Raw genomic sequence first — 16,790 nt, 5'->3', positions numbered from 1 at the left:
TATGAGTGGACAACAATACAAAGAAAATATAAAGGATATTTAAAAAAAATTCACTTTTCTAGAATTATGAAAGAGCAGTGGACCAACCGCTTTCAGAAAGCAGGGGGAATAATTGCTACCCTTAACATATGTCAATATCAAGTTGATGGAATTTGTAATTTTCATGAAAAATGGATTTTTGTAGTATTTTCTTTATATTTTCTTGATATTGTAGTCCACTCATACGTCATAACCTCTAGTAGTCTCCTCATCCAGCGGTTCCAACACCAAAATTTTAAAAATTCATAACTTTTGCATCGACTGTCCGATTTTCTTCAAACTTTCACTGATGTGTTCTACTAATGTTGCTGCTTTCACTCAATCCACATTGTTCTTGGGGTTTATCTTCCCTTTAAAAAAAAAAAAAAATCACTGTTCAGTGTTGGTATACCTGTGACGTTGTGTGCTCTTGTGGATAACTTAAACTCTGTTTGACGAACACTGAGAATAGAGACGACAACCAGTTCTGATTCTGTTCACCACCCAAAATTCCACGCTTCTTAGAATATAACAAAACAAATATATATGTATAAAATATATTAATGTATGTAAAAGAACAATATTATTGTTCTTTTACAGAATCCTATGTCAAGCTCCACAACACCAAATCCCCGTCTTGATATGAAAGCAAATTATAACACCAGGTATAAATGACGCAAACTGATTCAATATTCATAGACCAGAAGCTGCCTGGACTCTGCAATTATTCTGCAATTATTTTCACCTATTGAGATCAATTTTACAGTAGAGCATATCCTTGGCTAGTCTGTGGAATCTCCCTGTCTTTGGTTTTGAGGACACGATATGAAATTCGGTTCTCCATCATTTCTCACGCTCCAGTCGGCCAAGCGCACGGGCACGTCGTGCGCCAACTGCCAAGCAACCACCACCACTCTCTGGAGGAGAAACCCCAATGGCGACCCGGTCTGCAACGCCTGCGGCCTCTACTACAAACTCCACGGGGTAGGTGTCCTGATAATTATATACGATTCAGTTTTACACCTGCATGGGTGTCTATTTTCCAGCAAGACAGAGAAAACCGCTGAAATCTGTTAGTCAATTGAAATAATTATGAATGTAATGTAATCATGTAATCATAATGTTATTTCGTACGGTGTATACATGCACAGGTGTAATTACATAGGCCTACTTTATGATTTAGGCCTATACCCACATGCGAGTATTAATAAAGGCACTTTATGCATATATACATGCAGTTTTGAACATACGCTCGCTAAGGCATATGGCTTTTCAGTATACATGAGCACAGCTGCAGCATGTGGAAGGGAGTAAATGCATTGTATCAAAATGATGTGAAGCCGCACATGGCCTTGAGACTGGTAAAGTGCAAGTCCCGTGCCAGCCCTACTTTCTATTTTGAGTCCTTTTTTGTCTCTGTTTTGGGGGAGGGGAAACAGGCGAGTGGAGAGCCTGAATTAACACCCGAACCGGTTAGCTTGGAATGAAATACAGCCACGTATTTGCTTTGGCGCCCAGTATGAAATCTGTTTCCGGAGCTCCTACTCCACGGCTCACATAGCGGGTAAACAAACATTTCCTAAGCAGAAGTTGTGTTAAAACAATTATGCTGCCAGCATGTTTAAAAGGGAGAATGTAGGCCTTCTTGCTATCTCAACGACCCCACGTGGCATGGGCAAAAACACCGATAGCTTCTTAATTTTACAATATACATGGGTATTAGGCTGTTTCTTTTTGGTTATTTCCATTTATGACTCGCGTTTACGGGATCCGCCCAATAAGGCATCATACAGGTGTTTTTAGTGAAGTTTGTGAAGATCGAGTCGCAATCAAAGCGAAGTTTTCAGCCGATGTCATGCAATGTTAGGAAATGCACGTGTGAATTCCTACCGCGAGATAGAAACTGACATCTGCACCAGGCCCCACTGTTGTAGGACGTGTGCTGAAAATTAGCGCCACGCTAGCTCGAATTTGCTGATGTCACGGCGTGGCAAGGCGCGCGGGCCAGAGCGGCACTACTCCACTTAATGAGCGCCAATCCGCTCCAAAATGTCCCAACGGACTTGACAGTAAAAGACGGAAAAGAGTCAATGTCCCCCCCCCCCTCCAAAAAAAAAAAGAAAAAAAAAGGAGAAATCTATAAATTCTACGCTCCTCATTTCTCTCCCATCTCACCGACTTCTCCTCCTCGTCCAATGTGATGGAGATTCCAGGGATGAAACTTGACGTTAATCTTCCACTGAGTGGCCCCGATGGGACGCCCTTAGTGATAGAATTCGCCCCGTTTCACTCCGAGCCGCTCTTATCGTTGCCACCAGATGCGCCAGGAGCGGCTGACCTCTGATGCCTGAACTTTTTTCTCCTGACTGTGATGCTATGCACAACAAAGAAGCGCTCCTAATCGCACATCACACTTAGTGGGATTGTTAACTCTTTATCTATCTTGCCAGTCAGGAATTGGCTGTCAAAATACCAATACCGCCAACTGAAATGGCTACTTCGCTCTTAACCTGTAGGCCTAGCTTTACTTACTTTTTTTTTTGGGGGGGGGGGGGGTGTTCATTTGCATCTGAAGTCTATCTAGTATGGACAATATTCTGAAGAAATAATGCAGTCGTATCCTGAAATAATCTTTCTCAAATGATATTATTCATTGGAAAACACACGGTGGAAATCGCCATTTTCTCCTCGACGTTACCAAACTGCCTTGCGGGTTTCGCGCCAAATGTTTTCAATTCGTCTTCGCGCGTTGCACCAATTGTTCCTGTCGTCTGCATATCCTAGTCGAATTTCAGAGAATTTCCGTTCGGGTGAATCTGCCCCCAGCCAAAGCCATCTCCCCTCTCCCCCTTCCCCCTCCTGCACATGAAGAAAATAAAAAGAGGATGCTTGTAAGTGCGTATTCTGGGCCTTCATTCATAATTTCCATCCCGATACACCCTCTCCAATTGCACTGACTCTATCTTGTCTCATCTCTGTGAATGGGTTTTCTCATGTCCCTTTGAATGCAAACCTACAGTGATGAATCTCTCGAGTTTGTTTCCCATGCAGTTTCTTCCATATATTATTCATTGCACATGGTTAGCACCACATTTAGTAGTACCACATTTATGCACTTGCCCATCACCAGAGCGCTAAAAGTCAGAACACCCACACCATCGTCTATACTTTATTCCTCGCTTATTTCACTAAACCTCAACACGGTCTCCAATTTCACTCAGCGATATTTTGAAATGAGACTGACTTTAATCCCTTTCCAGGTTATCAGCCGCATGGAACGATCCATCAAAATGTGCGTCTCTGCGCGCTCCCCCGACAAACATTTACAAAACGAATGAACCAGCGGTGAAGAGAGAGAGAAGGGAAAACCCAAATCGGCCCATGAACAGTCAGACGCGTAGACCAATCAGCGGATTAGGATTAAAACTCAGCGATTAAGACACAAAATAATAAGTTAAATAAATCGGCATGTTCGTCTCGGTTAGTCAAGGTCGCCCGTGTTTCCTTCGCCAATGATAATCTGTGTGATTCGCCGGGTTCCAATATCTCACATGAGTCTCAATTTATATCGATTATTTTTCTTCCTTTTTTCAACAAAATTACAAAATTTTCCATTGAGACATCAAATGCGTATGTTGATGCGGTTGAACTTATTGTGTGCAATGACTGTAGCCTGTAATAATTGTGGTTGTGATCAAATAGTGATGTACCTATAGGGTATCAGTTTCGTCACACATTGCAGCTGAAAAAGAAAAAAAAATGTTGATGATAATGTTTTGATAATGTTCTCATTCTCATCAATCCGATGACACTAGAATTTCGCAGCGTTCAGGTAATCATAATGCGGTTGATTCGGTAGAGCAATGATTTTCCTCAATCTCCCCGAATCTCTTCGATCATGCAAACAGAACTAGAACTGTATGCCTATATATGAATGATGTAGAGCCTAATTACTTGCACATCACATCTAATTTAAATTTCAGTTTTTCTCCGATCTCAAGAAAAAAACCAACCTTTACTATTTCATTATTACAAGTGACTTTCAACTCAGATAGTCTCCAGACTTAAAGCGTTGGGAATTCGCGCATTTTTAGATGCAGGCCCAAAGTTTCAAACTTAATTAACGTCTTGTCTCAAATCTCCAACACCGACACATTTAAATCTTCACTGAAGACTCATCTCTTTGATTTGATATGATAAAATTGTTTGGTACAAATGTTAATTGTATAATTATAACATTTCAGTTTTAAATCGCCAGGAGCGTTAGTCGTCGACGGAATTTACGCTTTACAAGAAGCTAGATATTATTTGATATTATTGAAATAACACTTTGGAACATTTAATGACGGGTATACTAAGTTGATCGACTACTGAAGAGAGTCAGGTGCTGTAATTGTAGTTCCACAATGATTGGTGTCTGCCAAGAAGGCCTTATTTAGTTTTCTCCACACAAGAATAATTATGTATGCGCACGAGATATTTTCTCAAACGTCGAACATTTCATACCTCAAAATGGAGGCAAAACCCCCCACAACAACATCAGATTGCGATATTCCTGGAATATCTCCATCTAATCAACCAGTGACACATCGGCATGTGATCTGAGTGTGCCGCATGAGAAAAAAAAAAATGTTAACATTAAGAAGCATGTTTTGGGAAGCACGTATCCCGTTATGATATTTCTTACGTCTGAATATCTCCCAATAGAGCTGTATTGATAGTAACGATTAAAAAAAGGAGAAAATTCCACGAAATACGCCATGGATTCTGCCTTTTTCAGGTCGAGTTTCAGAGTCAGATAATCTATGTCATTTTGATTTTGAAGATAAAAACCGAGTTGTTTTTTGTTTGGGGGTTATTTTGTTCTTGTTTTCTTAGCTTTTATTGATATGCTTTTTTGGCTTTTACCTCATTTTTACACTTGTCATTAAGACAGAAATTCATGATCTTATCACCCGTGATTGACAAGTTTGCCATGTTCGTGATATAGTCTAAGGTCAGCATTATGGGACAATTAATGCTCTTTTTTTTTCTTACCCCACGAAACATACAAATAGGCCTACTGATTTATTTATTTTTCATCGAGTGGTGTTTGTCTAATATGTTTTTGTCTGAGTCAGACCTGAAGGTTGTGTGCATTAAAAGGAGATAAAGGCATCGTAGTCATTAAGTGTTCGTAACTGCTAAAAGTAAATACGTAGGGAAATTACAGTATATAAAGTTAGCAGTTGTAACGAGTGTTCCCGTAGAATACATCAGATACGCGAGTCTAGAAGAAATTCGGTTTGTCTAGTATGCAAGTAGTTATATTCAAGTTGCATCGTATGCATTAGAAGTAGACTGGAGGGAGAAAATGACAAAAGGATAGACAAAACAAACAAACAAACAAACAAACAAACAAACAAACAAACAAACAAAAAACTCTCAGTTTGACTCGAGACAAGGATCTCAGCTGCCGAGGCTGACTTGGAGATCCCGGGCACTCGCTAACGTGATTCGCGGACTGACAATCGCTTCCGTGCCGGGCAATCCGTGTTTGTCGATCTGATGAGTACACTTGACGGCTGATCTCGAGGTAGCGCTGCTGTATTCTTTTTTTTTTCTTTTTCTCTTAACCCACTTATTTCACCTGGCTTTCCATAAACCCCAAAAGGACTCAGACTCGACCTTCAACCTGGTCTAGATTTCAGCAAGTCGTGAATCTCTTTAGACCGATTTCTTGGCAAGTGATTTCAGACACTAATCTCTGAGCGTGGCTGTGCAAATGCAGTTTACAAGGACGGGTACAAACTTAAAATTTGTTAGAAATCAAAGATAACACATGATCACCCGTTTGATGAAAGGAGAACGTATGTGCTGGTATGTGAGTGCAAAAGTTTTTAAGAATGTGTTACCAGTTGTAATGTGAAACGGAAACGCTTCGCAGGAACCTTTTTTTTTTTTAATATGAGAACGGACATTTCAGGACCACTCACATAAAAAAAAAAGTAATGCAAAAAAAAAAGAAGAAAAAAACACCCACAACTCATTGTCCTTTATGATTTGATTTGCACGCTGTATTTTCAACTCATCAAGTTCTAACCAAGTAAATGAACTTTTGATGAAACGAAAACTAAGCTAGCATGCCACAAGTTTTATTCAAGGCTTCATTTTGGAAACTCGACAGCAACCCTGATTCTCACTTTTTCGCGCTAGTATATGCCTCTTTGAAAGGTCGAAGCGAGACCAACATCCTGCCCACAACCACTTCACTACCTGTTCTTTCACTACCTGCCATAACGTGCTACGTATGAATACCTAGCTAGCTATGAAGGGTAGCAGATTAAAGGATGGGGGGGGGGGGGAGGGAGTGGAGTGTAAGTATATATGTTCTTAAAACTCGATAAGTCCGTCCCTCAGCGTGTATCCGAGGACTCGCGCTTTACGGCGCCACTCTTAATCAACTCAATTAACCGACTCGCTCCTAACACCGATGACAGAAGCAAAAGAGAACGCGGTGTGTGTTGTCTCAGTGTGTTTGTGTGTGTGGGTGGGGGGGGGGGGGGGGGGAGGGGGCGGCGAGAGGGAGGAAAACGTGGAGAGGCATGTACATGTATTTGTTTGTTCGATTAGATAAGTCCATTAGCGCCTGGATTATTGCTAACATTTTGGCGCGTGGCTCGTATGTTTCTGACAAATGGAGAAAAAAATGGCAATAACACAAACGAGATGTGTATTATCAACTCTTGGATGATCATAAATTCATGGCAGCGTTTGTGTAAAAACTGTTCGCAGCTTTGTGTTTGGTCGATGAGTGTGCTAGATATATACTAAAATCGTGTTCTCTATGTGGGAGCTAACCTTCAAATCTCCCTTAATCTGTAATATCATTCCATACTCGCTCTCCCAAAACTGGCTCCTCGAATTTCGCGTCGGGAAGTGTTCTCATGGTGACAGTAGGCTATTTTCCAGACTTTCATTCGCAAGTAGACCATTTCGCCCGATACCTCTTTCCTCCAGAATGGCAGTCAAAAACACACGTGGCATACTATGGCAACGGGAAGCTTAAAGGGACTGTACAGTACTGGTTGAGGTGGGGATTCATGTTTTGAGCATTCCTAAGTGAGATAATGAAAAGCCTCTTACGAAATATGAAAGAGCATGTAATTTTAAGAAGGATTCAACGTTTATTTGATGAAAATTGGTTTTCAAATGGCTGAGATATCCATAAAAGTGCTAATAATAAAAGGCGACATGCCACAACTTTATTAGGATCTCTTTGTTTCACCTTGTTTTTGGATATCTCGGCCATTTCAAAACCGATTTTCATCGAATAAACTTTTGATATCCTTTAGAATTGCATGCTCTTCGACATCTCATAGAGTGGTTCCTGAATATCTCGCAAAACGTTAAAAGCTAAATCCTCACCTCGACCAGAACTGCACACACCCTTTAACGTACTACGTGAAACAACGCCATAGTTGCGATAGTTCAGAGAAGACAACTGAAGCGAAAGTCGGAAGAACCGGTTTGCAGCGAGGCTAAGTTTGACCTATTCAGATTCCCGAAGCTTCCCACACGAATAAGGTGTCTTCTTACAGACTGCAACCATGCAGCTCCATGCTACAACTCTGACTTGAAGCTCTGTGAAACATCTGTATGGAAATTTTACTTTCCCCAAAATATTAGATGTACATAATACTAAGGAAAACGCGACCTGAAAAGTAGGCATTGCGTCCCTGACCGTTGATACTTTTGGTACATGCATACTTCTAATAATTATGTAATTTTACTTCGTGACGCCGTGTTGCGTGCCGCGCTGAAATAAAATGAAATGAAATGAAGGAACTTCTCGGTGATAGTTTGAATAAGCTGGTCTTTACTTGGCTATTTATGATAGAGACACTCTTACAATCGCAGATACAAATAGCGAGATACATAACGTTGATGAGATTTAATACCTCAATAAAGGACCAAAATTGTTTTTTTTTTCATTCGAGTGTATAGTGGTGATTTGTTCTCCTGTCTCCCTGCCCACCAATAATGTGCCCACAATATTTAAACCAGGACCACGGATTTAGATTTCCCTAAGCATAACATTATCACCATTGGTATTCCCAGGAAGCTGCACTCATTCATAGTAAGTGTATTGCGATATCAACATTATATTCAGCAGAAATAAATCAAATCAAATCAAATCAAATTAAATCAAATCAAATATAACCTTACAATCTTGCATAGGATCCTACTTTTTGTACATTCGGAATTGTCAAACTGTAGTGCTGTATTTTGATTTAAAACAAATAGTGGCCGCAGGAAGAAACATTGTAATATTTTTGCTCGTTAGGACCAAGGCACCTTGATCGTGAGGTCCCTGGTTCAAATTCTTTGGCAACACTAGTCCTTCCGAGCGGGTTAGTTTACTCCGTAGTGGCCACGTCAAATAGATCCAAGCACAATGGCCCGAATTCACGAAGGTGGTACATTATTGAAACCATGTTAAACCATGAACAAAGACCGTAGTTTTGTATGGGGCGCCAAGTGTCGCATCATTTCGTCGACGAAATGACTGATTTCGTAACGAAATAGGCCATGCGACTCTTGGCGCCCCATACAAAACTACTGTCTTTGTCCATTGTTTAAACCATGGTTTCATTGCTATTGTACCACCTTTGTGAATTCGGGCCAATGTCAAACCATACTTGCATATTTCTGAGGTATATATATATATAAACAAATCAAACTATAATGTAGACATACATTTTAATAAAATTGAATGTTCACCTGCTTCATTACGGAGCGATAAACTTTTAAAAGCTTGAAGGATGTTAATTGACAAGGGGAAATTGTCCGAAACCGAATAAGTTTCTCACAGGTCTTTATTGAAGAATAGCATGTGAAAATGAAGCAAGCTGGATGTACCACATTGCATGTATTATACACCATTGTACCGGATGAAGTAGCCAGGAAGTTCAAATCTTGCTATGGTTCACTGAGTTCTCCGTATAAATTATTTCTGGCGTTCCGTTTCGCTTTCATTTTGTCAGAGCACTTGCACTTTAATTAAGGATAATGTCAGAGTGTAAAGTGTTGATGATTTCGGGTGAGTGGAAACTTGCTTCTTTCATCACCGTGTTACACGGGTCCGTTGAGGTGTTTGGGATTTCCCCGCGGTGAGGTGAGCTGCAATTACCGAGGAAGTATTTGACGAAGATAAAAATCTCTTGAATTACTCGAATGATGGGTACTTTTTCTCTCAAAGCAGCCAAGCGTGCATTTTCCTTCCTCTTCAACTCAAAGTTCTAGTATCGTCTGAGACAGTGACACGGCTACTGAAAACACGCTGCTGCTACACGCTGTTTTAATTTAAAGGGGAGACAACCGGACTCTGGCGAATCTGAAATGCGGAGAGTTTTGCCACAGTCCCCACCTGTCTTGTGGGCATCATGGTCCAATCCCCTGTCGACACTCCGATGACGTCAGCGCGCACGCGGTGGGCTGCCCCCAGTGGCGCACAACGACCGAGGGGTTTTCCTACCGATCTCTTATCTCCCCACATCAAACATCCTCTAGTCAAGTTATCGACTTCCGTTATGGGAAGCCGGGTTCCTGGAGAAGGATAAGCTAAACTGAGCGGGCGCTAGTCCCATGGGGGACTCGATGGAAATTCGTAACGATCTTCAGTTTTCGGACTAAATTATCACGAAACAGAAAACAAAGCTAAACAAAGCAAAGCTCCCCCACTAAGTTAATTTTGTTATTTGAGAGACGCTATTTCGCAAGCCTCGTGCGGCCCAGCTTGATATATCAGTCAAAGCTCGAGTTAGGAACAAAGAACGAAAGAAGAAAAAGAGAAGGCACGTAAAATGCTTTACGATGTACAGAATCTTACTTCTTCATGGAGGGGATGAGGCTCTAAAATTAGATCAGCGTAGATCGTATCAGGGAAAATCGCGCGTGCCAGAACACCGGTCCCTTCGTCATATTTTTGCTTGATAGAAGTCCCTCCTTATAGCCCAGGGTTCTTGGGCCTTGTTGATGTTCCTGCTACCTGTGAGCTAACTGAAAGTTAAGTTAGATCGGACGCCGATAAGTCGAAGCTTATCAAACCGGGCGGTTCACGTCACCAAAAGAAATGACGTAGAATCATGTACTGCACGCTGGAGGGATAGAGTAGCATACAGGCAAATAATATGGGAAAGGAAGGAAGAAAGGGAGAGAAGGGAGGGAGTAAAAACGATGGAGAAAAAAAAAAGAGTAAGAGAGATGAAGGAGAATAGGAGTGGGAAAAGATCATATTGCAGCGGTAAGAGGAAAACAGAAGACGAGCACGAATTCAAGTTGTGAAACTCATTGATTATGTCCTCGAAACATGACTTCAGTCGTGCATGAGATTTGTCCCCCCCCCCCCCCCACTCTCTCTCTAGGGGGATTTGAGATGGTAAAGTTAGAGATAAATGTGTATGCATTACAAAATCAAAGTCATATTGATAAAGTAGTGTAAAAGAAAGTCAAAAAATAATAGTTAATTGTAGCGAAATCAGACACTTAAATAGCAAGAAATATGTGTATTTGAATGTCGTTGAATGCTGGTTGTACATCAGTACGTCCTACAGACATACACCCAAATCGGCGTCTTGGTCAGGCAACCAAGACGCCAGTCACTGCCGATCCCCTCATGTTCATATAAAATGTGGCCCAGTTCTCCCTTTTTTCTTCGAATGCAAGTCTTTTCTCCGCTCTCCTCATTATTCAGAAGAGTAATGTATCGTACTATGTACAGAGAAAATAGAGACTCGAAATGGGGGAGGGGGGGGGGGGGGTGAGGGGGTCGCCTTTGTTATTGTTACGATGAAGGTTGTGCCAGGAGTTCACACATATCACAGTTACCATCATGCGTCTATAATTATCATCATGAGGTAGAAAAATGCGGTCAGAATGATACCTAATACTAATATACATACATTTATATATAAAGACACGGTTTGTTTCATCATAAAATCTGTTCAAATTTTTCAAAAATCGTCAAGTCGAGTCAGTCGCTATTGTGTGTAGTCATTACAGCATCCAAGAGTAATTTATCGTTTTGATTATTGATTATTCTTCTGAGTTGTCTCTCGTAAACGAAAGAATGATAGTGTAACAGAGCCCCCCCCCCCCCCCCCCCCCCCCACCCATGATGTATCCTGTCTGGTGCTTGGAGAGGCGCAAATGAAGTAGACGAAATATCGCAAAACTCTCACTTTCGATTTCTCAGCCACGTCTTCCTCCACCACCAGTCGACTCAAGTATGCCGATGCCCCTAATTACCCTGGTCCCTTTTACTCACTATGCCCATCTCCCTTCCAACGACAATACGTGTAATGATAAACATTAGTACTTATGATATTGATGCCAATACAAATACATATGATTATATCAATACTAATGATTATACTTATGACGTAAAATATTATGATATAGAATAACGATTATGATTATAATGAAAATCATCATAATCATTATTCAATTCAATTCAATTCATTTATTTTCATTCTTCTTCTTTTTTCTTTTTCAGCAAAAACATAACACAAGATAAATCAGGTTTTACATCATAAACAAAGAACATTTGTCTTAATTAATAAATGGAATCAATAAACATAATAAACATAGGAGCGCATACTGGCAAAAAAAAAAAATATAATACAAAGTCATGCTTCAGTTGAAAAAAAATAGAAGAAAGAATAGAGAGGTCCACTAAAAAGCAAAGCTTGTATTGTGAACCACTCATAAAACCTATAAATTACTTATTTACTTATTTACTTATTTACTTATTATTATTGTGTCAGAATGAAATTCAGCTCGCAATGAAGTCAGGATTGTCGATATTTGCCAGTGTTGTTGGACACTCTTCAACGTTTAATTTGGGCATAACCTGTGAAAAGAATATTGATATTCCGCTCCTCGTTCAAGCTATACCTGTTATCACAATTAAGGGTCAATGACGCAAGCATGGTGGTATAATCATATATATCGTTAAATTTGAACGTAAAATAGTAATAATATAGATTTCATGTCCGCATTTTGATCAAATTTCTCCATTCTAATTGCTTGAGTTTGACCGATTTCTTCAAGGTCATTTTGAACATGGAATCCACTTCCAGTTTGAAGTTTGATTTTTTTTTTAAAGAACTCCACGTGCCATTGCAGTCACAATCTTCAAAAATGTACGATTATACAGTCGTAATATATCATCCCATTCTTATGTCAACTTAAATAACCTTTGCACGACCTCAATGTAGGCCTACTTCCAATAACATAATTATGTAGGGTATTCACAGACGACTCACAGTTTAAGATCGTAAGAGGACACAGAGAGAAAGGAAGAGAGGGAGAGACAAGAAAAAAGAAAGAGAAAGAGAGAGAGAGAGATGAAAAGATAGAAGTTACCAGGATATCTGGACGAGTGTAAGTTCAGGGCTTTAAAGGTAGCTTTAACAGGCTACATTTACGACCATGTATCCCATTCTCTTCCCTTTGCAGGAAGCGCCGAAAATCTAACCGTGCCAAACGGCCTCCTTTGTTTGTTTGTTTGTACCTTAACCTAGTCAGCATTTGTAAGCATACTGAGACAAGTAAAGAGAACAAGAGAGAGCGGGGGGGGGGGGGTAGAGAAATATAGAAAATTGAGGTGAGTACCACAGCAGTTGTCAGCCAGGGTTATGCTGATTTCATGCACACAGTGCAACAAAATGTCCTCAGAGGCCGTGGAATAAAACCATCTCGGTTCAGCGGTATCATGGGTACTCGATCAGCCGAGATAACATGACATGAATGTTTCACATAATCTAGTGCACGCCTCAAACGTGGTTATGCCCCTACTTTGACGTCACAGGCATTGCATTTTGGAATACAACCAGGCGTACTGATCACATGACAGCGGAAGAAAGTGAGAGAAAGTGCTTCTTTCTATCCCTTTTTAAAAATTTTTCATTGAGCGTACCGCAACTTCACGCTCATCACCTAGCTCCAAATATACCATTTCTTATTCGTAAATGAATTAAAAAATCAGGAAACGTGTCTAGTGACCGTTTACGTAAAATGGCAAAGGAAACGCATGCCTTTGTTCAGGTTTACTGTGTTTTCACTGTAATAAGTGACACTGTATTCAGTTGTAGGTACCTTATAATATGTAGTAATACAGTATGTGCTCCAGAGTGCTAATTCGTACACTATTAGGTAGCATACTTCCTGTGAGCTATTATATGACATTTCGACATTGCTCGTGGGCTAGTAGCGCCGTATTATTTCCCTCTTACTTTTTTTTTCTTTCATCTCAAACTGTTTGTGTGGTTTCTCTGTGTAGCAGTTATTTAAGCTCATTATCGCCAAGTTTTGTCAGGAGTCGAACAAGATTGCTGGTTCGCGGAAGTCGGGCATTAGGGGACAGATTTAGCCAGGTTAACATCGGATTCCAAGTTTTGTCGTTTCGCTATTCCACAGCACAGTGAGTGTACCAGCGTGTAAGAAGGCGGAAGTGTGAGGCTGTTTTTTTTTTCTCTCCCCCTACTCTTCTCGCGGTTTGTGGAGAGGCGCGGTGTCAGAAGGTCAGACAACACGCGCAGGCAGAGCACGTGGCGCGCGACACAATTTGGAATAAAATTAATGGGGGCTTCAGGTGAAACAATCTTCCACGCCCCAGTTTCACTTCCAGGGATAAGGGGGAGGAGGGAAAAGGGGGGCAGGCAGGGGTAAGCCGGGCAGGGGTGGGGACTGGTGTATGGGGATTAAAATCAATACTTGCGGAAGCGCAAAGAGAAAGAATGTCGCAGATTCTTTATGAAACTTTGATTATATCTAGTTCTGTTTTAAATTTGATGTAATGATGGATCGAAGATTTATTTCAAAGAACCTTGGAGTCAGTCGTTACCATTCACTTCGAACCACGTCTCGTAAGCAACTGTTTGTAACGTAATATGACAGATCCAGTACTCAGGGCATATGCGACATTATAGTACTGTTAGTACAGTGTATTTCATTATTTCATCGCATTTACTGTATAACGGGTATATCGCCTGAACATATATGCGATAATGAAAGCAAACAAACTGAAGACATATGAAAGCGCACAGAAAACAGAAATGGTTCAATCGGGCCACATGCAGTCCATATTTATTTATGCTTTGGGGATGCCGTCTGTGTCAACATCGCAGCTCAGAATCATGAAACAACACGATATTCTCTTATTCTACACATTATTTTTCTCTCGTTTTTGGTGGTGGTGGGGGGGGGGAGGGGCTGAAAACGAGAGTTAATATGGCGAAACGGCTCGATAGTTTCGCTTTGCGATTATGGGTCACGACCTCGGGTCGTTGGGATGAAGCTCTCTGCGGCTGCTCTTCGTATCTCGTCGAAGCCGGGCTGAGAGAGAGGGAGAGAGAAAGCGACATATGATTTATGATTATGAGGTCCCGCCGGCAAGGACCTGTGTGTACAGCTATTCCTGACTGGCTGTTTCAACATTTCAACAACCACCTTGCTCGCGAGCCGTGATGACCATATTTGGTGTTGGGGGGAAAAATCTCCCCGAGGGTGTGCACAATTTCTTCTGATCACCCGTCTTTGAAAACGAAGGGAGAAGGACTTTCATTTCATTTTTTCCCCGTTTGAAACGCCAAACAATTTTGGTCGCAAAGTTTAATACCTCGAAGTACGCATGTTGTGCAATAAAAGCTTTATAGCAGAATAGTCATGCCGTAGGAGAGTCATCTAGCATGAGCATAATAGGTAGGCCTATAATCAGGAAATGGGTCACGATCGCAGAGGGGTGAACTCGGGAACGAGATTGTCGTCACCTGATTTCAGGTTGAATTTGTTTTTCGCAGTAGTCCTTTTTCAGTCAGTAAACGATGAATGCATTGCAGAATGTTACAATACACCTAACGTATACTAAACGTTGAACTTAGAGAAACAACTGCCTTGCTGTTTGCGAATTTAACGCTAGGTACAATTATTGCAGAATATGCCGGCCTATAGTCTGTTTAATAAGAACAAATTTGATTGTTATACCCACGAGTGTTGCGTAGTCAGTTCACACATGCGAGCGAGATTCCAATCTTTGCTACTTTGGATATAAGGCATCAAAAAAAGTCGAGGACTCCTTCAATTGAGTCAGGGAAAATAGGGACATTTAGGGATCGGCAAAGGATACATGATGGTACCCTTTTCAGATCGGCAACGCCCACAACAAGAAAGTTGTACCCCACCATGACCACGTGTTGATCATTCACATGGAGCATATTCGTCTGTTTAAATTACCATACTGTGATCTTTTGTGAACGTTCTTTCACACATTCTGTACGCATAAATCTGGGCATCTCCCTGTAATCTCTTGGTCTTAATTGAAAAGCGAAATCTCTTGAGAGGTCAGTGCGAACAACTGAACCACAGAGGTAGTGAACTTAAAGATGCAAATATATTGTGATCTTTCCTTTTAATATGGGCAGCACAACATTTGACGAGTGATCGGGAGAACGTGACGCAGTCTGTTTTGTTTAGTATTCAGCAAGGATTTGATGATGCATGAGTGTTCAATAAGGTAATAGCTGTCTGTCACATTGACGTCTGCTGTGTGTGCTTGAATGATGGTTCAAAGGGAAAACTGAAACTGAAAACTGAACTGTGTATACATGTCTGGTTGGTGTGCGCGAGAGATAACGTCAAATCAGATGATGTAAATTTCACTTTTTTAGCACAGGGCGAAAATAACGAGATCTGGGGGGCAAGTGATAACTGTTTATGTTTGAAGAGAGCGTGTTTCGTGACATGTGACAATAACAGGAAGAGTCTGTTTGACCTTTTCCCTCTGCAGGTCAATCGCCCACTCACCATGAAGAAGGAGGGAATCCAGACCCGAAACCGGAAGTTATCATCCAAGTCGAAGAAGAACAAAGGAAAGCTGATCGGGGTGGACGGACTGCGGGCGCTCTCCCCCGAGGACATGCATAAATTCGCTACGTTCAGTGATCAGGCGTTCGGCGCCTCGCACTACCCACACCACCACAGCGGCGCGGCCATGGACTATGGAATGACAGCCACGTCTGCGTACGCCACGCACGCGCCAACAGTCCCCTACCCGACCTCCAGTATCTGCAATCCGCTCTATCCGGGCACGCCGACGCACGTGCCCGTGCCCTGCAGTTTATCGCTATCCTCTCCTGCGACAAATATGGTAGGGGCCCTGGCGTGAATGTCATTGTAGATCAAACGTTGAGGGCGCTGCTAACCTGGACTTCGAGAAGACATTTCTGTCAAACTTTGCCTGTGGCATTGTGGACGAAGGCTCGACCATGCCTTCTCATTCCTATTTATACTGACAATGAGTATAGATGAACAAACATAAGCGGCACATCCCACCCGGTGATGGATCACAATGTGAAAAGAATGCGACGAAGGCAAGACTTCGCGTGATATTGTTGCCACCATAATCATCCTCACCATCACCATCATCAACATCATCGACATCAGAAAACAGAGGGGAACCGCCGTCGTGAAAATCGCCGCTTTGTGTAGATAGACTGTACAGAATGTGTGAAATGAGTATTTGTAGCTGTAGCGTTAAGTGATTGAATGTATTCATTCTGGAATCGGTATTGGATAATTGATCCCGTGCTCTCTTTGCTTGCCAAAGTCCAGAGATATGTCTTCGGTTGTAAAGCATGTGAGGATATGTTGTCTTATGAGGAGACGCAGATATTTCCGTCGCCAGTATAACTGATAAGGATAATGATGCTTTCTGAGTTGAATTCGGTTTT

The 16,790-nt window shown here is 41.4% G+C and overlaps 1 protein-coding gene across 1 annotated transcript in view; it reads left to right on the top strand.

Annotated features, from left to right (window-relative positions):
* LOC140240193 (GATA-binding factor 2-like) overlaps positions 1 to 16,292 on the top strand; it is a 73,716-nt gene extending 57,424 nt beyond the window's left edge. Inside the window, exons 5-6 of the mRNA XM_072319993.1 lie at positions 880 to 1,002; positions 15,848 to 16,292. Of these exons, the coding sequence (XP_072176094.1) occupies positions 880 to 1,002; positions 15,848 to 16,225 (501 nt within the window). The 3' untranslated portion in view covers positions 16,226 to 16,292. The remainder of the gene's footprint in view (positions 1 to 879; positions 1,003 to 15,847) is intronic.
* Positions 16,293 to 16,790: the final 498 nt, after the last annotated feature.

Source organism: Diadema setosum, chromosome 2 (assembly GCF_964275005.1).
Source record: "Diadema setosum chromosome 2, eeDiaSeto1, whole genome shotgun sequence".
NCBI lineage: Eukaryota > Metazoa > Echinodermata > Echinoidea > Diadematoida > Diadematidae > Diadema > Diadema setosum.
Note: the sequence above shows the minus strand (reverse complement) of the source record. Positions and strands in the feature narration are given on the sequence as shown.